The following is a 24,809-nucleotide window of genomic DNA, read 5'->3' as shown; positions in this document are numbered from 1 at the left end:
CCGACAACCATTGCATCAATTAAAGGTGGATTTTGGATTTCTGAAATTAACTAAAAAGGAATGAACCAGATAGAGGAGTACATAAAGCCTACAACATGTTGCAGTTTTTTATTTTATTTTGTAGTACTGTTCATGAGGCCGAGGGTGACGTCATCTTGCCTCGTTTCCGTTATAGTATTTTAACATAGCCTAGTAAAATGCACGTTTGTCTGTTAAATATATTTTCCATCGGTGTGTGCACAGAATGTAATGTTTACATGTACATTTATTCAGTTCATATACTATGCCCATGCGTCATGCATTTATGATGCCTATATTAGCCTTGAACACCAGTGGTACTTCAAAACAAAGTCAGTTTGTCTTATCTATAACAGAAGGCCCCCCCCCTCCACGTACGTCCCCACATGAAGGGCCTTTGCAACCCACATGCGAGTTTCTAAAGTAGTCCAAAAAGAATGGTTGCCTAGGATCAAGTTTTATAATCCATTTCTTCAAACTTACATTGTTGTTATTGATTACAAATTTGACACTGTTTTGTTATTTAAGGTGGTGTCTGCAAATTACTATAGTCCACTTAGAGACCCTGGCGAGATATGAGCAATGCTTACTGGCATTTTCAAACACTTATATCTAATAGCATTACAGCTGTTAAATTATATCCCCAAGCCACTGCCTACAATGGTTTGAACTTTTTCAAATTTCCTCCAAAACAGCGATTTTTAGATAATTTAAATGTTCTGAAATCTTGTCATAATAGGGGAACTTGTTCTTTTTTAATTGTAAGTTTTTGCTTTTGCTTTGTATAATAAGATATTTTTCTTCAAATTCTGTGTAATCAACAAAGTTTGTTGTGACATTTCAAGGTCATCATTCAGTACGTATTTGTCTACAAACGTAAAAGTGAACTATATAAATTAATATCCTGGTACATGGCAGGTTCAGACAATTATGGATTTCCCGAGTAGAAAAGACTGGGTCAGAATAAACTGATTTAAGTTGGAAAATGAGTGACCATCTCAAGTAAACTGCCGTGTCAGTCTTAACAAAATATGTATTTTATAGTTCTAACATTACATTTTCGTTTACTGTATATAAACCAAATATGCAGCTGAAATATAGACAATGGTAATGATGTATGGTGTCTGCTATGTTGTTTGTACTCCTGAGTCCTTAATTTTTCTTGTATGTGAATTTGTGACATTTCAAATAACAATGATCAAGTAGGTCTCAGGAAAGAGAGATCCACAGCACAAAGGAATGTAGGCATATATGGCCTCGACGCGTCGAGGTATTGGGTGCTATTTGAAACCGAAATAATTGGGACTACTATCTTCTTTGGAAATGCAGACGACAAGGGGGGGGGGGGTGTGGAGCAGGAGACACCATTTAGTAAATACGGTCATGTTTGTATGTACTGACGACTAAGAAGGGAGGCAGGAGACACCCTGAAGTATACCGTTATATTTCTATGTACTGCATGACGACTAAGAAAAACTTCTTGTTTCTTCGATACCTCCTGCCCCCCCCCCCCTTTCCCCCTCGCTCTCCCTTCCATCTCTTTCTGTTATCCCTCTAATTGAGGAAGTTCGTCGCCAGTAAAGTCTCCACCATGAACCAATTTAGCTAAGGCATATATCCGTGAAGTTACAAAAATCTGCAGGAATGTGTCAGTGTGCCTGGCATATTTGAAGTGACCAATTTGGGGAGTTCCTGATAAGCATTGAGCAGTTTGTTATGATGTAATCGTAATAATTTCCAAACAGATGGAGAACTGACAAGTAACTCTGTAGCACTTCAAATCTCAAAAGAAAAATCGTCAACGAACTGGATACAAACCGTTTCTCCCATTGCTAGAGGAAACCCTTTAAATCATGAGTGGAGTTATTCGTTTAATTTCAACCAAAAGAGAGTGGTCGAAGAAATTGAGAGGAAAAATAATCGTTAGAGAAAACCGTAAGAACGTGTACTAGTTTAGCGAAACCTGTTAGAACCGCGCATAACGTATGGATTGAAAGGTCTACATCAGGGTTGTCCAACCTACGGCCCGCGGGCCACAGTCCGGCCCGCCGCAGGGTTGCGTCCTGCCCGCCAGAGATGCTGTACGGTGCGAAATTTTAGTGAGCAGATTTATTGATAACAATTTGAAGCTATATAATCAATCATTCGAACCTTCTGGGTCCAAAAAAACTGCATCCAGGTCAGTTTGTGTGACACTCTCAGCGGAGGGGAGGGGGGGGGGCGGCTGGACTTTAGTCATCTGTTTATCAGGGAGGAAAATAAATCAGTGCGCTCCGCGTGCAGTGCTCACATTTTGTTGCCTTGGGCTCCGGGCAAAAAATCGAAAAATCGAGCGTAGGGTTCATGCGGCCCCCTCCTTCATCAAAATCATGCCATGTGGCCCTCCTCTGCAAAAGGTTGGACAACCCTGGTCTACATCAAGTGCAAGTTGGGCAAATAATCAGTACAAATTATCGCAACTTAATAATTCAAAGTACAATACAAACTGTCATCACTTGCAATCATCGGTGTTCAGCACATGTTCGGCAATACAAGGCATAGCAAGGAACCAAGTCAGAAGATATGTAGGCCAACTTTACCACTTCAACTTCAACTTGGCAATGGTATGCATTAAGTCTCACACTCCTGCAGTTTGTAAATACCGTAGTTGTAATGTAGTTTCATCATTTTCATGCATGTAAATCAGTGTCGGAGCGTCCATACAGTCGGGGGGGGGGATGCCCCCCTTTGTAATGTTACCGACCAGGTAATATGTTGTTCAATGTCCAAATAAAGACAAAAATACTTCTATAAGGAATTACGGAAATGTATTAAGAGGTTAAAACTCGGAAGGCCAGATCGCAAGAGGCCGATCCTTGAACATACAAGGCTATGCACTAAACAGTAATGATGTTGGTGAGCGACATATAAAGTAGCTCTTAAACGTACAGCATAATAATGTCACACCCTGACGGACTCAAATGGACTGCTAGCGCCCTTTTCAATATTTTACCAGTTTTTACTTATTGCGATTATTTACTTTTTTATTGCGCTCTCATCTACCTATTGACATTTGTCACATTTTGTGGGCGATGAAACCTATTTATTCTTCGTTTATTTGCAAATTAACAAGGTCAGGAAAGGGTCATTTCAGGCAATCTTTACTCAAAAAATTTCTGTACGCTCTGCGCCAACCTGTGGTGGCGCTCCGCTTAGATAGTGTCGAAAGCGCCCCTACAAACCATGCTCGCCCCCCTTGTCCAATAACCCTAGCTCCGCCACTGATGCAGATGGTTTACAGTATTCATTCATGTGTATAAATACAGTATTGTTGTAGTGGCATTCACGGTATCATAAGCTAACACTTGCACAAGCAAATGTACGTATTGTCTGTAATTTGAAAAATTAAAAACAAAAATGATGACGAATACACAGTGAACACTAAATACGGTGAGACATTCCACTGCCAGGGTAGAACTAATGAGTCAAGACGTTATATACATGTGTCATTCTAATGACTATATCTGCTACAGAAAACTGTGTGAGAGAGAGCCAGATATATTATGTAATGCCATCATTTATGGTATTAAATGCATACAGTGGTGGTTACACACAACACATGTACAGTTAAGAACGAAAGCTCAAAAGCTCCTGCCCAGTACCCACACATACCCATGATTAAAGTTGTGGATATTAAACAATTTTCTTGTCTGAAATTTTCATTTCTTTAAACTGTGTAAATAAGCCAAAATTCTGACAAAAGTACATTGTCATAAAGTTAGTTACCATGAAAAGATTGTTTAGTGGAAGTAGAAGTGGAGTTTGTATGTATAATGAGGCTTTAAAGTTTGATAACCATAAACTTATATGCAGGTCACATCAAAGATCTTTCAATAACTATTTGACACAGGATGAAATGAGATCTTATATAAGAGTCATTGGGAAAGTTTCCAGTTGAAAGTTTCAGAAATTTATGTTATATAGAACATGCTCAACTTGCATTAATGCTGGTTAACTCCAGCAGTAATTTGTGCAAGTGGTTCATGTAACAGAATGAATTATGAAAATGTACACTCTAATGTACATAGCAAACTTAGAGAATGCTTTTCTTATAGATACCAAGCCTAATCCTTTAAATAGGAGGTTGCTAGTTCCCATCTTCAAGAACATTTCACTTGGGTTTAGAAATGTGATTTAGCCTCTAAAGCTTAAGAAAAAAAACAAGGAGCATGTTGAACAGTTGAGTATTCATAGAGTTGAGTCCACATTCAAATTGTTCATTTGATTGTGTTCTGGTATCATTTTAGCCATGCCATTTAATATTAATGTGTGGTTGAATACATTTCTCAATCTTTCTACTTACAATCGGGTATTTAAAATTTAATTCCGTTTTTAGCATGGAACAGTATTGTACAGGAACATACCAAAAATGTGCATGTTTATTATGGTATTTTGTGCAGCAAAGAAACCAAGACCGAAATTTAGTATGGTATTTAGCCCCCTGATACAACCATGACATTGTCTACTGTTATGATGTGTAAAGTCAATATACCATTTTGGCAGCAATAATGAAAGCCATTTGAGAAGTTACATACTGTATGTATGTATGTTTCATTCTTTTTTCCTATAAATATCCCTTCTCAGGTTTCATCACATTGGAGTACTCAAAGAAGGAGAGTGTTCAATGCTTTACAAAGCATAATACAAAGATCTAATTTGAGCAATACCAGTTTGAAAAATATTCTGGGCATAAATGGTAAGCTCCAGGTCTGATTGTGAGTTTCCATAATGTCTTGATCAAAAAGAACTTGGTAAAATATAGAAATGAGAATACTATTTGAAATAAAATCTTGTAAACTATTCCAACAATTGTTTATGTTGGTCATTTCAGTTTCAAAAAGAAATCAGGCGATAGGGGTCATTCGTTAACATTTTTAAATATGCATGATGTTACGTTAGGATGGCTGACTTAAGATTGAAAGAGCTGAGGAAGAACAGCGATGTCATCCTTTTGTTTAGGACCCTTCAATAAATCATGATTTAAAACAAAATTGAGATTCTTGATATTATAATCAAATATTTAATCGCTACTTTTTCAAAGCTTGTGAATTACTGTACTTTGTTTATTTGTAAAGCAACATGTGTAACATTAGTCTGCCTTGCCTTTTGTTTTAATAGTGTTAATGTTTGGAATTAATACTCATTTGACCTAGCTTTAAATTTGTAAATTCATGTTGTTGACTAAAAACATTGTTTATTGGGTACACTGAGCCTAAGTAATCTTAAACCAAAGTTTGTTACCTTTTGTGATGTGAATGTTAGCTGTGTGTAATTATTAATTTGTGATTTTTTTCTTTCAGAAACTAATTTTCCAGTTCTCCCAGACAATCCAACAAACAAAATCAAAATGATGAGAAACAGGAACAAAAAGATGAAGAAGGTACAGTATGGTGTCTCTCTGAATGTTGAGTCTAAAACTAAATGTATTTATTTTGTTGGAAAGATACATTGATGAACACAATGATTCAGTTTTCATAATTAGCATGTCTAGGATTAATGCGGTCTAAATTTGCATTAAAATTTTACAAACAGTTTTAAAGATATTTGGCCTAATAGTTGCAATTACCAAACATACATTGTGTGATGAAATCAAGTTAGCTGACCGACACGAAAATAGTTGGTTATAATTTTATGTTTTATTCTATTGATTTGATTTGGGATTCAGAACTATAGGGTATATTACACTTGTGCTATGATTTGACAATAAAAGTTTCCAATGAATGTAGAGTAATGGTGCTCAACCCATTTTAGAGGAAGACAACTGGATTCAACAGACAAAATAAGTGTTTGTCATAGTGTATCTAGGACATCTCACCTGTCTGCTACAAGTTCACTCTTGGTACAACAATGGACCAACTGTAGCTGTTGTTATATCAAAAATTACTTGTAGGAATTGCATGCTTTTTTCTTGGGATTCTTGGAAATTTGTTTGCCTTTGATATTTCACGATAAAGTATGAAAGTACTCCCTGGAGTCGTCATCCAATTTTTGTGAATTGAAATGAATAATCTTTTCCTTTTCTTCTTTTCTTACTTGCTTGTTTCGATTATACAGATCCTCAGAAGGGAGGCTTGGACAATGATAATATCCGAATGTTGCTAATACTTCTCCTTATAATCACGTTGCTAAACATGCTCTCGAAGGGAGATGATGCCCAGAACATCTCCTGGCAGACATTTATTAATGACATGTTAGCCAAAGGAGAGGTGAAAAATTTTATTTTCGAATTCATCATTTTCACATTTTTGGATTGAAAAGTAAACCCTCCAAGCATTCCTTACCATAATTTCCAGTACAGTCTGTGAATGTAACTGTACAATTGTTAAGTTATAATTTCATTTATTTTCTCAACAAATTGGCCACTTTCTTATACACGTTCTTATATACAACTTTCTTATATACTCTTTCTTATATACAAAAAAAATACAAAAAAGAGTAACATTTTTCTTTATTACTAATCAGTTTTTCACAAAGTGGAGTAGTGAGAGGAGTCACATGCCAGTTATGCCACCCATCTCCACCGTCCCAATTTGATAGTTATTTCGAAACAAGATAAGTTTAAGAACTCCATTAAATATGTCAAGGTGCTGGTTTGCTCTGTTTAAAATTAAAAATGTGGGTTGTAAACTCCTGTAATAAATGTGATATAGTCAGATTAAAACAAAACAGCACCAGATACATCAGTTAGGTAAGAACTTTGCATCCTTGAGATTATAAAACTTTAAGAGAAGTCAGTTTCCTCTGGTAATTGTCTTTCCAGAAACCATTATTAAAAGTATGATTGAAATGAAAAGAAGTTTCATGAAGCCCTTTTGTACAAACTGTTGAAAGCACACGTTTGCATGTTAACAATTTTCCATTCTCCCTGCCGCATCTTTAACTTGGAAAAGGTCAAAGGTCTGTCTGTCACATACTACGATTCTGATGGAAGTGGTGAGGCATCCAATCCAGAATCTGACGTTGTCCATGTGTTCTTGGATGATGGTGCCATCGTGTTTGGTAGAGAGGTAAGAACTTAACAGGTTATGAGGCATGCAGTAGGGTATTGACTGTTGAGTATACTTTGTGGAACAGGGCATATTATGGGAGATGGGCAATGGTATGAGAATTGATAATGCTCTCGGGATTGGAGCATACTATTGGGAGTGAGTCATAGTTTGAGGGAATGGACCATGCTATGGGGAATGGAGCATACTATTGAGATGGACCATGCTACGGGAAATGGAGCATTATAATGAGTATGGACCATGCCATGGAGATATGGAGCATTATATGGGATGGACCATGCTATTGGGAATGGAGCATTATATGAGTTTGGACCATGCTATGGGGAATGGAGCATTATATGAGTTTGGACCATGCTATGGGGAATGGAGCATTTTATGGTGATGGACCATGCTATGGGTAATGGAGCATTTTATGGTGATGGACCATCCTATGGGGAATGGAGCAAACTATTGGGATGGACCATGCTATGGGGAATGGAGCATTTTATGGTGATGGACCATGCTATAGGGGATGGAGCATTATATGAGTTTGGACCATGCTATGGGGCAATGGAGCAAACTATTGGGATGGACCCTGCTATAGGGAATGAAGCATTATATGAGTTTGGACCATGCTATGGGGAATGGAGCATTTTATGGTGATGGACCATGCTATAGGGGATGGAGCATTATATGAGTTTGGACCATGCTATGGGAAATGGAGCAAACCATTGGGGTGGACCATGCTATAGGGAATGAAGCATTTTATGGTGATGGACCATGCTATAGGGGATGGAGCATTATATGAGTTTGGACCATGCTATGAGAAATGGAGCAAACCATTGGGGTGGACCATGCTATAGGGAATGGAGCATTTTATGGTGATGGACCATGCTATGGGGAATGGAGCATTATATGAGTTTGTACCATGCTATGGGGAATGAAGCATTTTATGGTGATGGACCATGCTATAGGGGATGGAGCATTATATGAGTTTGGACCATGCTATGGGAAATGGAGCAAACCATTGGGGTGGACCATGCTATAGGGAATGAAGCATTTTATGGTGATGGACCATGCTATAGGGGATGGAGCATTATATGAGTTTGGACCATGCTATGAGAAATGGAGCAAACCATTGGGGTGAACCATGCTATAGGGAATGGAGCATTTTATGGTGATGGACCATGCTATGGGGAATGGAGCATTATATGAGTTTGTACCATGCTATGGGGAATGAAGCATTTTATGGTGATGGACCATGCTATAGGGGATGGAGCATTATATGAGTTTGGACCATGCTATGGGAAATGGAGCAAACCATTGGGATGGACCATGCTACAGGGAATGGAGCATTTTATGGTGATGGACCATGCTATAGAGGATGGAGCATTATATGAGTTTGGACCATGCTATGGGAAATGGAGCAAACCATTGGGATGGACCATGCTATAGGGAATGGAGCATTATATGAGTTTGGACCATGCTATAGGGAATGAAGCATTTTATGGTGATGGACCATGCTATAGGGGATGGAGCATTATATGAGTTTGGACCATGCTATGGGGAATGGAGCAAACCATTGGGATGGACCATGCTATAGGGAAGCATTTTATGGTGATGGACCATGCTATAGGGAATGGAGCATTATATGAGTTTGGACCATGCTATGGGGAATGGAGCATTTTATGGTGATGGACCATGCTATAGGGGATGAAGCATTATATGAGTTTGGACCATGCTATGAGAAATGGAGCAAACCATTGGGGTGGACCATGCTATAGGGAATGAAGCATTTTATGGTGATGGACCATGCTATAGGGAATGGAGCATTATATGAGTTTGGACCATGCTATGGGGAATGGAGCATTTTATGGTGATGGACCATACTATAGGGGATGGAGCATTATATGAGTTTGGACCATGCTATGGGAAATGGAGCATACCATTGGGATGGACCATGCTATAGGGAATGAAGCATTTTATGGTGATGGACCATGCTATAGGGAATGGAGCATTATATGAGTTTGTACCATGCTATGGGGAATGAAGCATTTTATGGTGATGGACCATGCTATAGGGGATGGAGCATTATATGAGTTTGGACCATGCTATGGGAAATGGAGCAAACCATTGGGATGGACCATGCTACAGGGAATGGAGCATTTTATGGTGATGGACCATGCTATAGAGGATGGAGCATTATATGAGTTTGGACCATGCTATGGGAAATGGAGCAAACCATTAGGATGGACCATGCTATAGGGAATGGAGCATTATATGAGTTCGGACCATGCTATAGGGAATGAAGCATTTTATGGTGATGGACCATGCTATAGGGGATGGAGCATTATATGAGTTTGGACCATGCTATGGGGAATGGAGCAAACCATTGGGATGGACCATGCTTTAGGGAATGGAGCATTATATGAGTTTGGACCATGCTATGGGGAATGGAGCATTTTATGGTGATGGACCATGCTATAGGGAATGGAGCATACTTTGGGTGAATGATGCATACTATTGAAAGGGAACCTTTGTTTACAACTATTCTATATTATTCTGTGCTGGCTTCAGCGTTTGGGCTATTAACGCTAAATGTTTGTGGATTTTTCTGCTTTGCAAGTGAAGAGAAAAGCTAGGGGCCACTGGCAGTTTCTGCCAGTTTCTGACATTAAAGCACATGGTTAGTCGATTAAAAACTGTCAGTCAAAGAATGATGATTCTGTACTCAACATAAACCTGCTGAATTACTGCTCATTTATCAGTAAATATTATTCTGCTGTTCTGGTACTGTAAGCCTGTACAGTAACAGGTGTGTGCTGTAATTCAGGAAAATATTTCAAGTAGATTATTTGAAGTTTTATTAGCAAGTGCCCCAAATTGATCAAGTTACTCTTGTCAGGATTAAATAGATAGTGAGAGTAAATGTTGTTTGCAATCAACAAACCCTGTTTAGTCATCTGTCTAGTATTTCTATAGACTATCCAAGTTTATCTAAGTCCCTTAGAAGCCGTCTACTCTGCTAGTGGGTCACACTAATTTGGTAAGAAACAATCACCAAAGGGCAACGTGGAGAGAAAAATTAATTTTACATAGTTGCTTCTTTGAATGGTTGATCTAGAAGGGAGTGAACGTGGGTAGTGTACCAGAAGTGGAGGAGGGGGGGGGGGGGGATACTGATAATATGTTCCGACCATGTAGTCTAGATATATACAGTAGGAAAGTGCATATGCAGGCTGGGCAGACAGGTTGTATTGTAATGCATAAATCCACATATTATCTGGTCAAGTGATAAGAAACAGAGTGGTGTATTGTACAGTGATTAGTGTATAAGCTGACTTATATAAAGCCTTTCTGGTATGAGTGAAGTATAAACATAGTGTCCAAAGGTTTTGGATCCCAGGGTGTGCACTGAGCTACTCGTTAAAGTTGTCATAATGGCCCACTGCATAGCTAGCTTGCACCAGGAGGACAAGGAACATATGAATACAGTGATACTTTCAGTTTGGGGTTTTGTTAAAGAATGTTTAAGGATGTCTGACATTCCTCACTTAATATTTAAAAGTATTGTCCAGAAGTTTTCATATTAATTAATGATAGATAACCTAAAAATACAAAACAACACTTCACCAAAGCGTATTCGTATCTGCTTTATAAGTTGGAAGAGAATGACATTTGATACTAACCACATGCCCTCCAGAAGTTTGTAACAGTGCCAACATGTGAGATCCTGCAAAGGCAATTTTATAATATTAGGAATTAGGTAGCATAGAGTTCTGTGGACACTCCTCAAAACCACAGCCCTCTCACCCCCTCCTCACAACCACAGCTGCCTCACCCACATACCCCCTTCCTGTATGTAGACTGATCTGGTAACCTGTCCTTGTCCTCCTCATTCTCTATCCATGTGTCAAGCATACATATTTGTGACATGTATTTTGTTTATCCAGTTTTCACATTTGTTACCTATTAGCCATGGAATCATGGCTTCTCACAAACTCTGGATGCTTCTATAACAGCCACTACTTGTACAGTAGGAGGCCACAGGAGAGATGCCAACATTTCTGCCATGAGCAATGTCAGAGCTGTATAGTTAACTCACTACCTTAAGCCCGACTCATTTCTTTGTAAAAAAGAATAGTACACAATTTCCAATCTGATGAAGTGATGAAGTCATAAATTATTGACTGAGTTTGGATTATTTTAATATTTTTTTTTCTATAAAGGTGCCCATCGTGAAACTGACAGATGCCTTCACTCAGATTCGGGTTGATATGAGCTTTAATGTAAAAACCACCACAGAATGTGCCAAACTTATTGAGGTGAGCTATAGGAAACAGTTGAATGTAGTTTACTGTGTCACATTTTTAAAAATTGTTCCAAAAAGAAGAGAATTACAAACTAGGTTTTGTTAAATTGACCAGTGACCAAAAAGTTGTGGAATTGATGGTAAATAGAGTAACTTTGGTGTAATTTGGAGAGTTGAAGTAAGTAATTATTTACTTCACTCCTCTCTTACCTTATTCCAATTACATTAACACGTCTACCAAGACGCCACTGGTAAAGTGCGTTAGTGTAGTTGGAGACAGGTAAGTACCGTCGTTCGTAAATACCCAAACCAGTAAGTTTTTATCCTTTTTAGGTTTGAATCGCTTGCAGAAGGCAGTCTAGGTCAGCACAGATTCAAAGATCAATGTTATTGTTACCCTCATTCACAAATTGTTCCTACTTTTCCATATTTATAATAGTAAGAAGGAAATAATAATCAAAACTGAAATTCCTCTTTTGTTCTTACTCAGAACTTTATCTCTCAGTTTCCCACCCTCCCACAATTGATGTTTGTCTTGAAGCAGATTCTACTTCAGAGAGACTTAAACGAAGTCTGGAATGATGGCATCAGTTCCTATGGCCTCATCCTGATGATTGTCAGCTTCCTACAGGTAACATTTCTAGCAGATTATAGTGAGTATACTATAGTCACAACCGTAGCACCATCACTGTAGCCATTTCTTTAGTGATCTGATTACCTTTTTAGCTCTGTCCTGCCACAGTTGAGGAAGCTCTTCTAGTTTATGACGACCACATTACTGCACCTCTAATGAAGAAAGAATTCCACCTCTGTTTGTGATTATAGACATCAGAAAGCTGCCTTTTCTAATTTGGGTGGGATTTTTTTGTTTAGCCCAAACTTGATCAAATAATCTCTTGTATTTAATTGTGAAGTTTTCTCCTTTTTCTCTACAGTTACATGTTCCCCCAGAACCAATCAATTATGGCGTTCTTTTGATTGAATTCTTTGAGCTGTATGGCGTCAACTTCAACTATTTCAAAACGGGAATTACTGTCGAAAATGGCGGTAGCTACTTTCCCAAAGAGGATGCCTCTTTTATGACCGACCGCTTTAGCTTACTCTGTTTAAAGGATCCACTCAATAATGGTAAGTCCAATTTACACTCCCCCTTTTTTTCACTAAAAGTACAACTTTTTTGGTATCAAAGTAGAAATATTCAGAATATTGTCAACTTCTCAGGCAATTTGGGATATGTCATAAATATTCCTTTGCATTATAAAATGAAATATTTTGTAGTTTAAGGCTTCTGAGTTTTGCTATTTTACTTTGTGTTATCAAATACTGTATGTACACATGTGATGGGGAGGGGATGGTTGGGGTGGAGGGGGCAGTTGGAGGGGAGATGTTTCAGAGATTAAAAGAACAGTATAAAACACAAACATCTCTTTACCTTTAATACATGGCAGAGAATATAATGGAGATCTGCTCCCCCCCCCCCACCCAAAAAAAAAACACAACTGAGGGTAAAGATAAGGGTTGTATTCATTTCTGCATTAAGAAATAAATAAACATGATGTAAATTGCCCAGGAAGAAGCTTTCTCTACTTTCATGTCAGTTTAAGCTATTATTCCATTTTAACATTTCTCTATTGTCGACAGGAGTTGATCTTGGCAGGAACTCTTTTGAATTCATAGAAGTGAGGAAAGCATTCCATTATGCCTACCAAGTGCTCACCCAAGCTGTTGTACCTCACATAGACCAAGAAAGTAATGGTCATAGGTCAGTGAAATGCCAGAATTTTGTCTCCTTGTTTCTTTTGCTTTTCCTATATATTTCATATCATATTTTACCTATCAGGGTATATTTCTTTTGTCAAACAGTCAGGCCCAAATAAGGCTGGAAAAGAGACTTTCTTTATAACCTTACCAAAGTATAGCAGTACACAATTTTGACTGAAAGTTACATATACTCGTTGCTCTGAAAATTTACTGTCAAAAGGTATCGTACCAACAAAGGGAAACCAATACTGATTGTCATATTCAGTAAGAAAAAAATCGTTGATTGAGAAATGTTTACATCTAAACAAAAAAGTGTTGATCCTTAACCTAGATCACACTAGGTTGCCTACAGAGGTACAGTGTAAATATTTCATTAAGCAACATTACAGTCATTTCCACTCAGATTGTCCCCTAGCTTTATTTGTTCCTATTTCTTTTGGTTTTGCTCCACACAGCATCCTCGGTCGCATTATAAGGGTAACAGACGAAGTGATGGACCATAGGTTATGGGTCCAGCAAAATTGGGCCCGGAAAGCAATGGCTATGTATCCACACAACTTTTCCATACATTGTAATATACCTCAACCAGAAGCCTTCTGTTTACCGGACACAGCCTTGAGGATAGCACAGCCAATCCGCCCTGTGAATGCTACAACCATCATCCTTGCTGACAGTTCTCAGAGAAATAGCCAAGAGACAGGATCTTGCCAAGAGGTCAACAAAAAAAAGTGCAATGAACCCCACTGCTGCCACCAATATGTCCAACTCCAACGATGTCATCAACAACAAAGTCACGTCTATATCTTCTTCCTCTGGTGAAATTGTGTCTAGTTCCAGTGATTCTGTAAGTTGTCTGCTCAATATTGCAATTTAATCCACTCCTCTCAAATACTGAAAAGGAAAAAAAGATAGGTTCAAAAACATTTGGAAACATTTCACAGGATATTACAATAGTCTTTGATACAGGTGATGTTATCTTGAATTCAAGTCCTTGCTGTTTTCATTAACTTCACCAAACATTAAAACCAACAAGATTCCAGAAGATTACAAATTACCCTTGAATTAAAGTGGTAAAGCTTTCAGAAAGGTAGATTTTTGAAGTGAGAGGAAGTGGACATTGAAGTAGATCCAGGGGGTGAAGGGTGGGGAGCACGGTGATAAAATGTCAAAGACTTTTGTAAGCTATGATGATTCAAGTTCATATTTAGAACAGAGACAGGTAAGTATCGTTGTTCATAAAAGCCCTCAGCAGTAATTTTTAGGGTGTTTGAGGAGGGTGTAAAGTCCATAACATTTAGTAGTAAAATAGTTGTTCTTAGCTTTCACAGCAGTGGGGTTTTGTCTCCTCAACCATTTGCAGAGTGACAACAAAGTTGAATTTTGTGTATTCGATCAGGAAGGTAACATTAACGACAGGAATGTGAGTGATCCTTTCATTAGCACAGATTTCTGTCAAAGGTACCTCACAGTAACACCAATTAAATTGTCATAAAAAGAAAGGTTTAGATTCATAATTCAAGTTATTTCTGGCTAAATGCAAGTTGATTTTGCTGTTTGCCAGTAGACATAAGATAAGGCACTTACATTCTCAGCCAGTAGACATTAAGAACATAAAGACATTAATTGGGTTACAATCTTCAATAAAATTGAGAATTAGTAGGTCTGGTTTAGATATAGATTAACCCGACCAAACATATATTTCATACTAGAACATTTTAGCACCTTACCCTCACTTCTGGGGCACCGTCCACTAACTCTCTTCCACACCAACCATTCAGAAGAGATGCTATGTGGTTTTGCAGACTTTTTCTTCTTACACCTTGGTGTCCTTTTTTGCCTGTCCTTGCATCCATAATGAATGATTATTTGTTAACAAATTAAGTGATTCTCTTTGAAATACCTATTTGAGATGGGGGAAGGGTGGGGTGGGGGTACTGTCTTGCTCTTTCGGTACTTTTTGCCTGTCATATAATGTGCCTTCAAATCTGAATCAGATAAAAATCATTTTGTTTTCCCTTTGTAATTTTCTAGGAATCGGAAATGTCTTCACAAACTTCTGGTTCTTCCAAGGACACCATCGAATCTGTCCAAGGACCCTCTGAAAGGGAGGCTGTCCCTAGTGTTGGACCTGAAACTAGTACTGACAAAGCCTGGACTGGACACAGGAAATTAGAAAACCAGTCTCCCATGGGCAGACGTATCACAAACAATCAAAATTCGGCAAACGGTGCAATCATACTTCTAACTCTGTCCGTGGTAACGCAGGGAACTCGCTTAGCAAGCAGACCTCCAAGGAGCGGCAAGTAGTCACGCCTCATATTGAGGTCACCGTCTCATCCAATCACAAGTCTGAAATTCAAACGTCTCTGCCGAAGGGAAACTCCCGAATTTCTCCAGGAGGGACCTCTTCGTCGTTACAGCCAGTGGTATCAAAGACTTATAGAAGCAAGAATTATACCAACCAGCATGGCAAATTCTGCCACAATAGCGGTGGCAACTCAACCCAGAGTGGCAGCAGTGGCGGAGACAATAATAACAATAGCAGTCAAAATACTAACTCTGTAAACAAAAGATTAAAGAAGAAGCATAAAAAGGATAACTCTAAGAGAGGGGCAAAGAACTGAGTCAAAAGAAGAGACAAAAAGTGTCTGTATTTTCTCGGTTTTATTTATGAAAGCGACAAGATTGGTTGGGGGACAAGAAAACCAACAAAGAAGACTATGAAATTGGTAAACAGACAAGACCAAAAAATAATCTAGAAAATCAGCTGTGCTTTGATTAAGGAGGGGAAAAAAGAGCAATGCTGTTAGTTCGGTTTCATGATTTGTGATGTGTATGGATGTACTGAAATGAGCAAAATAAGGAGTTTGGAGTCGATTAAAAGTGTTTACCGTGATTCCAATCTGAAATTCACTCAAAGTGAGTCCGTTTATTCAGTATTAATATGTTGCTAATCTCAAAATGAAGCGGATAGTAATCAAACATGTCTACTTTCACACTGTCAGCCTTGTCAACAATGCAATAATTGTTTATATCAAATCTTTTTCTCTCGATGATTTTTTTTAACTATTCGGTAAAGATTTTTGTTTTGGGAGAAAGGAGGTGTAGGAAGGAGTGGATGGTTTTGTTTGGTAAAGGGAGTAACCCAGGAATGATTGGTTTTTTCTTAGCTTTGAGATGTCAATGAAAAATGGAAAATAATATACCATTTACTGACGATACCAGTGACAAAGAAAACATATTTTGTTGGTTTTTTGCTCACCTAGGAAGAGAATATAAAGCATAGTAAAAAGCTTAAAAAAATATTATTAATGTTGTCATACTGTGACAGGAGAAAAAGCAAGATGATGGAAAGTTTGTAGTGTCGATATCAAAGCAAAAACAACTAAAAAAGATAAAAAATGAAAACAGAACTTAAAGACACCCCACCGCCCCCACGCAAAAGAAAATGCTAGAAAAAAAGAAAAGAAAAAAAAAAACAATTTGACAGCAAACGACTTGTACAGGATGATCACAGAGAAGTAGGAAAGATATTATGTTATCATTATGCAGGAGTTCACTTTTCTTTTAGTAAAGACTTGGTTTTGACAAGATTAGTGGAAGTTAGTTCTAAGAGTTTATTTTTGTGACATTTTTTATGGCTTTGAGAAAAAAGTTTTATCTGTTACCTAGAGCAATAATTGTGAAGTAACCAAGGGAGTGGGCAAGAGGTACATATTGTTTCTGAAATTGTAAATTAGAGGTGGTCTCCATTTCTTCAAACTGTTCTTGTATTCGCCATTTCGACGAAGGTGAATTTGATAGGAGGGTTGTTGTGTGATTATCTGTTGAAGGTTGGACTTTGGTGCATTATTCGGTTGTTAGGTAGTGAAGGTGCCAAGCTGTTATTTTTTTCTTCATTTATATAGGACTTCCTTACTTTGGCAGCTATGCTGATTTGTGTCTGGTTTTTATGAAGGGACTGAAAAACATTTCAAAATTGTTGCAATTGGCCCAAAAAATATATAAATAAAATAGCCAAAAAAGGGAAGGGATATAAAATATACAAAGGTTAAATTGAGAAGATGTGGTAATGGTTGGAAACACATTGGTGTACTATAGTAAGGTTAGTTTGAGTGATATGGGAAAGGGTAGGTGGGTGGCAAAGAGGTCCTTTAATCTGTCGTTAGCAGTTACAACAAGATATTTTCTTGGTAGCATTATTGCTGGGCAAGTCGTTACAGATAATCAAGATTCTCCCTCGCTACCCTATACTTTTCATGAATTTCAAAACCCATGAAACATAAATACTGTTTCTTACTTTTTTCACAATGTACAGGACGTGGTCTTGTGTTGTGGATATGTGTGTGTTTGGGAGATGTGGGGTGTGGGAGAAGGGGGATGGGTAGGCATGGGTGGAAGGAATTAGTGATCAAATTAATCCATTAAAGGCATAAAACTTTATAGACCAATTCAAAAAGGTAGTACTTAAATAACTTGTTAAATGGAAATTCATTGTAACAGGGTCATATTAGATCATGTAATTGACTTCAGAAAGATAAAAAAAATAAACAGAATAATTAAAAGAGCATGAGCAGGAGAAACTAATAATAGAATTGTAATATTGTTGAGACAAAAAATGTATTTTGTTTATTACTATTTGATATAGGTAAGATCAACCAGAAAAATAGAAGATTTGGCATTCAGGAGCATCTTATTGCATTAGGACTCATGTGAATATTCCCCAGTGATCAAATTACAAAAAAAGTATAATTGAGGCAATGCCATGGCATTCATAGAGAGAATTTGGGATTGCAAAGATTAGAAAATAGTTTTATACGGGATCAATGAACAATTACAGAGGAAACGGATTCCGCTCTTCAAAAAATCTGTTGTATTTTGTGACTGTGTAGTGTGGTACAGTAGGACAGCAACACAGTGCATGAAACTCCAATCTGTGGAAATCCGAATAACATAATAAAAGTTAACGATGCAATCAGAGACGATGGCTTACTGCATTCGAGGGGAATTAACTGTTTAGACTTAATTTTGCGGGTATGAATAGGGGGTAATAAATTATGCTTTTATAGTCTTTGGCATCTTTAGTCTTTCCAACGTGCAAGTTCCTCACCCCCGAAAAACAATGCAGCGATTACTTACAATGACACTACGTCTTAATGTCTGTTTGCATAACGAGTAGGGTATGTTCACCTTTATTTCACGATTGTCTTTTTAGCCGACTTGCCGTGTCATTTATAGCATTCCGTATATTTTTGCGTTTGCTGAACCGTATAGCAGTTACGTATAAATTAATGTTTAACAAAACCCAAGATCACAACTTCGTCATAGCTTCACGTTGACATGGGTGGCTGTTTCTTTCGACTTTTTAATCCTTTTCCTCCAGCTGGTAAGTTACACCTGAATCACATCTTTCGTGTTTTATTCTTCTCTTTTCTTTCAATAACTTTCCGATTTCTGGAAATTTCAGTACTGTATGTTAAGAGGGATTTTTAATTTAATAACTTCTGAAATATAAATGATTATTACATTCATATGCATTTACGGTTCTACGTTTTTGAAAGTTTTTCCAATCCTCTCACTCAGCCAGCAGCCTCAAAGTTCGTAAAGTATAAGATATCTTACAATAGCAAAAGTTGTACTCACATCAGGACCTAAGCGCTGAGGCCGGTGTCACGTGATCGGCATTCAAGTGATGTAAATTGTCAGTCCCAGTGCTCCTTCGTTCCACAAACATGGATTTAAGAAACACTTTGGATGATGATTTTTTCTTAGAAAGAATGAGGAAAGGAAGGAGGTACCTTAAAGTCAATGTAGGTTGGCTAAGACTTTTGATATTTAGAAATTCTTTTTGAAGTCAAATTCAAATTTAACTTCGTTCTGTGTTTATTCGATAATGTAGCTAGGTTTGTTGCAATGTAGCTTCCGGCAGTTCCCCCCCCCCCCCTGCATCCTATCAGGTCTTTCCACCAGGACCTAGAAATACATGCCACATGTATTTGGTGCTTTAAGCGAGATACGAAGAGAAAAAGAAAGACACCAAATTCAAAATCTTCCGGAGACTACGCCCAGTCCGCCGCCTGTAACCCCAACATGAACGATCAGCCTAAACCAGTGGTGCGGCCGTTCCACAGAATAATTTCAGTTTTCAGGTGCTTAACAGTGCTTGTGATAACTCCAAATTATCTGATTTACTGAAGAATATGACTTCTCATCTCAAACTATTGATGTTTTATATCAAGCATTTGGTGTTTTTCCGTAAAAACTTTAAGATTTTACGAGGAATCCACCAATTTTTATGTTAGCATTAGGGCGCTTTTTCGTCTAAGTTGGATTTTCACTTATGGTAATGACGTTTTATAGAAAAAAAAACGAAATGTTTAACTCGGAATTGTTCACTCCAAACTCCAAACTTTTATCGCAAAAATATGATATTTTTCTATAAAATGGCGAAGTTTTAACTGTAAAGTTTTGTCGTATTTCACAGTTGAATTTCACCCTTTTTTACATTTTATCTCAAAAATTTACATGTTTATTAGTGACATGATGCAACTTGAAATTTCTATGAATTATGAGAATTAAATGGACTAGTGAATTTTTCATTGTATGATAGTGCAGTATCAACATCCATTTCGATCGAGCTGAAAGTATGTGTTTTGGGATGTTCGAGACCTTTTGAAGCGACAATCAGAAATATCTTGTCAAAAAAAAATTGCCAGCACCCCCTCCTAACCACCCCCTCTCCTCCTCCATCCGGCCAGTCTTTGATCCTTAGTAACGCCCTTACAGCGATAGCTAAAAGGAACGAATAATTGAGTGTTCACAATTATAAGTAACTGGCTGTATAGTGCTTCCTCCTAACTTATAGCTTATGTTAGCATGAAAACCTGTCTTTGAGTAATTCTGACATCTCTACTCGTGAGATTAGACGTGTTTGCTATAACGCTCTTTATCTGCGAGTCACTTCATTGGTATTTCAGATCTGGTCTTTACATTCTCTGTTTTTCAGATACTTTTCCAGTCCAGTGTAGTGAGGATAATGATATCCAGGGTGTCCGTCATGATAGGAGTCTACTCGGTCATCAGATCCATCCTCCCAGGGTTCAGTCAGTTCCTACAGAGTTTGGTACGCCGTCATGTTTGTTAAATGTTCATCTTATTGGAGGATATGTAGAAAATTAAAAGATTATTCTTACCAGAATTGTAGTACATTGGTATATCATAATCCAAGAAATTAGAAACTTCACTTCAAGTAAAGTGTTAATATCCCTACTTTCTCTGCCAACATATAAAAAATAATCTAGAAAATCAGCTGTGCTTTGATTAAGGAGGGAAAAAAAGAGTAATGGTGTTGGTTCGGTTTCATGATTTGTGATGTGTATGGATGTACTGAAATGAGCGATTAAAAGTGTTTACCGTGATTCCAATCTGAAATTCACTCAAAGAGAGTCCGTTTATTCAGTATTAATGTGTTGCTAATCTCAAAGTGAAGCGGATAGTAATCAAACATGTCTACTTTCACACTGTCAGCCTTGTCAACAATGCAATTATTGTTTATATCAAATCTTTTTCTCTCGATGATTTTTTTTAACTATTCGGTAAAGATTTTTCTTTTGGGAGAAAGGAGGTGTAGGAAGGAGTGGATGGGTTTGTTTGGTAAAGGGAGTAACCCAGGAATGATTGGTTCTTTTCTTAGCTTTGAGATGTCAATGAAAAATGGAAAATAATATACCATTTAATGACGATATCAGTGACAAAGAAAACATATTTTGTTGGTTTTTTTGCTCACCTAGGAAGAGAATATAAAGCAGAGTGAAAAGCTTAAAAAATATTATTAATGTTGTCATACTGTGACAGGAGAAAAAGCAAGATGATGGAAAATTTGTAGTGTCGATATCAAAGCAAAAACAACTGAAAAAGATTAAAAAAATGAAAACAAAATTTAAAGACACCCCACCGCCCCCACGCAAAAGAAAGTGCTAGAAAAAAAAGAAAAAAAAAACAATTTGACAGCAAACGACTTGTACAGGATGATCACAAAGAAACATGAAAGATATTTTCCAATTATTATGCAGGAATTCATTTTTGTTAAGTAGAGACTTGGTTGTGACAAGATTAGCGGAAGTTAGTTGTAAGAGTTTATTTTTGTGACATTTTTTATGGCTTTGAGAAGAATGTTGTATCTGCTACCTAGAGCAATAATTGTAAAGCAACCAAGGGAGTGGGCAAGAGGTACATATTGTTTCTGAAATTGTAAAGCAGAGTTCATCTCCATTTCTTCAAACTGTTCTTGTATTCGCCATTTCGACGAAGGTGAATTGACAGAGGTTAAGAAAGACGGAATGATCACATTGACATTGCTAGAAACGCATTCAGTTGTAAGTGTTCATGTTTGTCAATGCCGACAGAGGATACAATGTCACCGTGTAAAAACTTGTTACTTACGTAAGGAATCAAGTGATTTCGTCCTACAATTTCTGCTGGTAGTAGCGGCTGTTCTTAATGTATTACGTTCGGAGATACAGAACTTGAGATCTATTCGTATCTCCTGGGGGCTGAACTTTTGCCAATGTGCAACTTCCTTGCCCTCGAAAAAAAGTTTGAACTCTGCATACAGTTCTACTGCACGTTAATGTTTGTTTGCATAGCGATCAGGGTATGTTCAACTGCATTTTAGCAGTTATTCTGTACCACACGATTCATAAGGGTGTTGGTTTTTTTTTTTGGCCATTTTTATTACAGCGATGAACCTTTTCTCACGTTGCTATTTGTATACCAGACCGCGCTGCTTAGGTTCGCGGTGAATAACAAAATATGGGCAACGACGGTAACATACTGCTACATATATGAACAGAAAATTTGAGAGGCATCTTGGTAATACCTACAAATTATAGTATCATGTGCTTGTATGATAGGGCTGTGTTGTGGGCCGTGTGTCTCGGGTACAATTTGCTTCAGGACAATATTAAACTGAACGAGACTGCATTATGCAACAAATGCATTCGTATAACACCTGCGTATTTTGTTAGCAGGCACGTACCCAGCTTTCGTGGTGTGAGTGGTGTTTGGGGGGGGGGGTGGAACATTCTTATCGTGCGAGGAATATATGACACAGAAAAGCACAAGAGAAGCACAGAAAATCACACAGAATGGAGGAAACCAACGGTCGCACTAGTAGCACTACTACCAAAATGTTACCATTTGTTGTCTTTATGTTTTGGAAGCTTTGCCTGTTCATTTTCTCTTTAACTCGATTTGGATCCTCTGACACCGAGATTTCTCCAACGACTCGTTATATTGTTCGTCTGGAACAACTTCAAAAAGATTATCATAAGACTGTTCAACAATTGTCCTGCTCATAATACCCACTATTAAAACTTGGGAACTTTATAATCATTCCATATACAATTTGGCTGACGGCGCAAAGCATTATAATTGTTGTCGTTTCTATAACATCAGGTATAATACCTTACCCCTACCGCACGCAACAGGTATCTCATTTTCTGCTCTCTTACACCGTCACCCGTCTCCTCACGTCAACCCCTCCCCCCACCTTCCCCCATCATACTCCTCCCCTCCACCCAATCGCACTATAGATTAGACAGAAAGTACATTATCTTCGCTTTGAAAGACTAACGTTTGTTTACGGTATGCTTTCCGGGCGCATTTGCACAACAAATCGTGAAGGATTGAGTGTCGACAGTTATAAGTAACTGGCGGTATAGTGTTTCCTCCTAACTTATGTTAGCATGAAAACCTGTATTGAGTAATTCTCGCATCTCAATTACACTCCTGAGATTAGACGTGTTTGCTACAGCACCCTTTATCTTTGTGTCACATCATTGATATTTCAGGTCTGGTCTTTACATTCTCTGTTCTTCAGATACTTTTCCAGTCCAGTGCATTGAGGATAATGATATCCAGGGTGTCCGTCATGATAGGAGTCTACTTGGTCATAAGATCCATCCTCCCGTGGTTCAATCAGTTCCTTCAGAGTTGGGTATGATGTCATGTTTGTTAAATGTTCATCTTCTGGGAGGATATCTAAATCATTAAAAGTTTATTCTTACCAGAATTGTAGTACATTAATTAATGTATCGTAATCCAAGAAATTAGAAACTTCACTACAGGTACAGTAATATAATTCCTCTTTTTTTTGCCAAGATATTGGCTTCAATAAAGTAAGATTACAAGAAATATTAAGTTGTTAAAGCAAACTTACTGAGTAGAATCGCGTAAGGATGAAGAACCATGGCATACCTTACGTACTGCACGAGAAAGTACCAGGAACCGTAGCTATTATCATGCACATTCATACTGAACAGCCAGTTGGTGTCGGTTTCCAATGCTTGACCAGACATATTGTCCTATATATTGAACAGTATTTGAACTTATGAAATATAAGCGAGGTGGTCATAGTGCTCACACCGTCCATGTGATTGCTTTGAAGCGGGATATGAAAGTACATTAATACCAAATATTGTCCCAGCTGAGTGGTATTGAATGCTGATATAGTCTTAATAAATCTGTCCTTTTTCTCATACTCTGTAGAGAAATTATCTGCAAACGGACAGCTGGTCGCTCATCCTTCTCTAGTTGATACATTTAAGAGGTAGATAGTTATTTTACTAAAAAAAAAGATTGGAAGGTCAGCTGGCATATTTGGTCTCTTCGTGATAATTTCTGTTTTAAATCCATATCTGGTTCGAAATTTAGGTCGTCAAGATTTGGTCTCAATTGATATTCAGAACTTCCCATGGTCAGAATTCAGTCGGCAGCTCCTAAATGTAACAGTTGTAATAGAGGAAAAGTGTCATCGTGTCAACAGTGCTGTAGTCGAGTACTTGTAAGATAAGTATTCCGGGTACTTCGGGTTTCGAGTACCAAGTGCTAGTCCGAGTACTGCTTTAAGAATCGGAGTACCGAAATCGAGTCCTTTTTGCATCCGGATACTTTTTCGAGTTCCATAGACAAAGGCCGTTATGTTCATGTACAAAGATCGTTATTGTAAGCAAACGAATATTAATAACCCGACATCTTTGATTTCTTATAGATGAGTTAAGTCCACCAGTTTCTACTGACCGTTTTTTATCTGAAAATGGACGCTTGGTGACCCATCCCACCGACAACCATTGCATCAATTAAAGGTGGATTTTGGATTTCTGAAATTAACTAAAAAGGAATGAACCAGATGGAGGAGTACATAAAGCCTACAACATGTTGCAGTTTTTTATTTTATTTTGTAGTACTGTTCATGAGGTTGACGTCATCTTGCCTCGTTTCCGTTATAGTATGTTAACGCATTGTAGTAAAATGCACGTTTGTCTGTAATATATTTCCCATCGGTTCCCATCGGTGTGTGCACAGAATGTATTATGTGCATTTAAATTTGTTCAGTTCATAGACTATACCCATGCGTCATGCATTTATGATGCCTATATGAGCCTTGAACACCAGTGGTACTTCAAAACAAAGTCAGTTTGTCTTATCTATAACAGAAGGCCCCCCCCCCTCCACGTACGTCCCCACATGAAGGGCCTTTGCAACCCACATGCGAGTTTCTAAAGTAGTCCAAAAAGAATGGTTGCCCAGGATCAAGTTTTATAATCCATTTCTTCAAACTTACATTTTCGTGAAGTTACAAAATCTGTAGGAATATTGTGTCAGTGTGCCTGGCATATTTGAAGTGACCAATT

At 37.8% G+C, this 24,809-nt stretch overlaps 1 protein-coding gene and 1 long non-coding RNA gene across 6 annotated transcripts in view; both read left to right on the top strand.

Moving 5' to 3' along the window:
- Positions 1-24,809, top strand: part of LOC139958366 (uncharacterized) — a 35,887-nt gene that overhangs the window by 7,744 nt on the left and 3,334 nt on the right. The gene's annotated exons all lie outside the window — the stretch shown is intronic.
- On the top strand, positions 1,752-18,799 carry LOC139958939 (terminal nucleotidyltransferase 4B-like). Of its 5 annotated transcripts, XM_071956395.1 has the most exons (12): positions 1,752-2,027; positions 2,441-2,621; positions 4,642-4,753; positions 5,358-5,437; positions 6,112-6,263; positions 6,948-7,064; positions 11,273-11,368; positions 11,846-11,986; positions 12,291-12,483; positions 12,997-13,117; positions 13,572-13,906; positions 15,148-18,798. In XM_071956395.1, exons 5-12 carry the CDS (start codon positions 6,150-6,152, stop codon positions 15,216-15,218), a joined length of 1,188 nt encoding a protein of 395 aa, XP_071812496.1. In that variant the 5' UTR covers positions 1,752-2,027; positions 2,441-2,621; positions 4,642-4,753; positions 5,358-5,437; positions 6,112-6,149; the 3' UTR covers positions 15,219-18,798. The 5 variants fall into 5 exon arrangements, with proteins under 5 accessions (XP_071812496.1, XP_071812498.1, XP_071812497.1 ...); XM_071956397.1 differs by having other exon boundaries at positions 1,752-2,621; positions 13,036-13,117; positions 15,148-18,799; XM_071956396.1 differs by lacking the exon at positions 2,441-2,621 and having other exon boundaries at positions 1,752-1,953.

Source organism: Apostichopus japonicus, chromosome 18 (assembly GCF_037975245.1).
Source record: "Apostichopus japonicus isolate 1M-3 chromosome 18, ASM3797524v1, whole genome shotgun sequence".
Classification (NCBI taxonomy): domain Eukaryota; kingdom Metazoa; phylum Echinodermata; class Holothuroidea; order Aspidochirotida; family Stichopodidae; genus Apostichopus; species Apostichopus japonicus.
The sequence above is the reverse complement of the archived record's forward strand: the minus strand, read 5'-3'. Positions and strand labels throughout refer to the sequence as shown.

What these genes read in the sequence shown, in the direction of transcription:
- LOC139958939 (XM_071956396.1), top strand. Translation starts at nt 6,150, where the DNA reads ATGTTGCTAATACTTCTCCTTATAATCACGTTGCTAAACATGCTCTCG. An exon ending in ACATGTTAGCCAAAGGAGAG is followed by an intron (nt 6,264 to 6,947) that starts GTGAAAAATTTT and finishes AACTTGGAAAAG; the next exon opens with GTCAAAGGTCTGTCTGTCAC. An exon ending in AATGTGCCAAACTTATTGAG is followed by an intron (nt 11,369 to 11,845) that starts GTGAGCTATAGG and finishes GTTCTTACTCAG; the next exon opens with AACTTTATCTCTCAGTTTCC.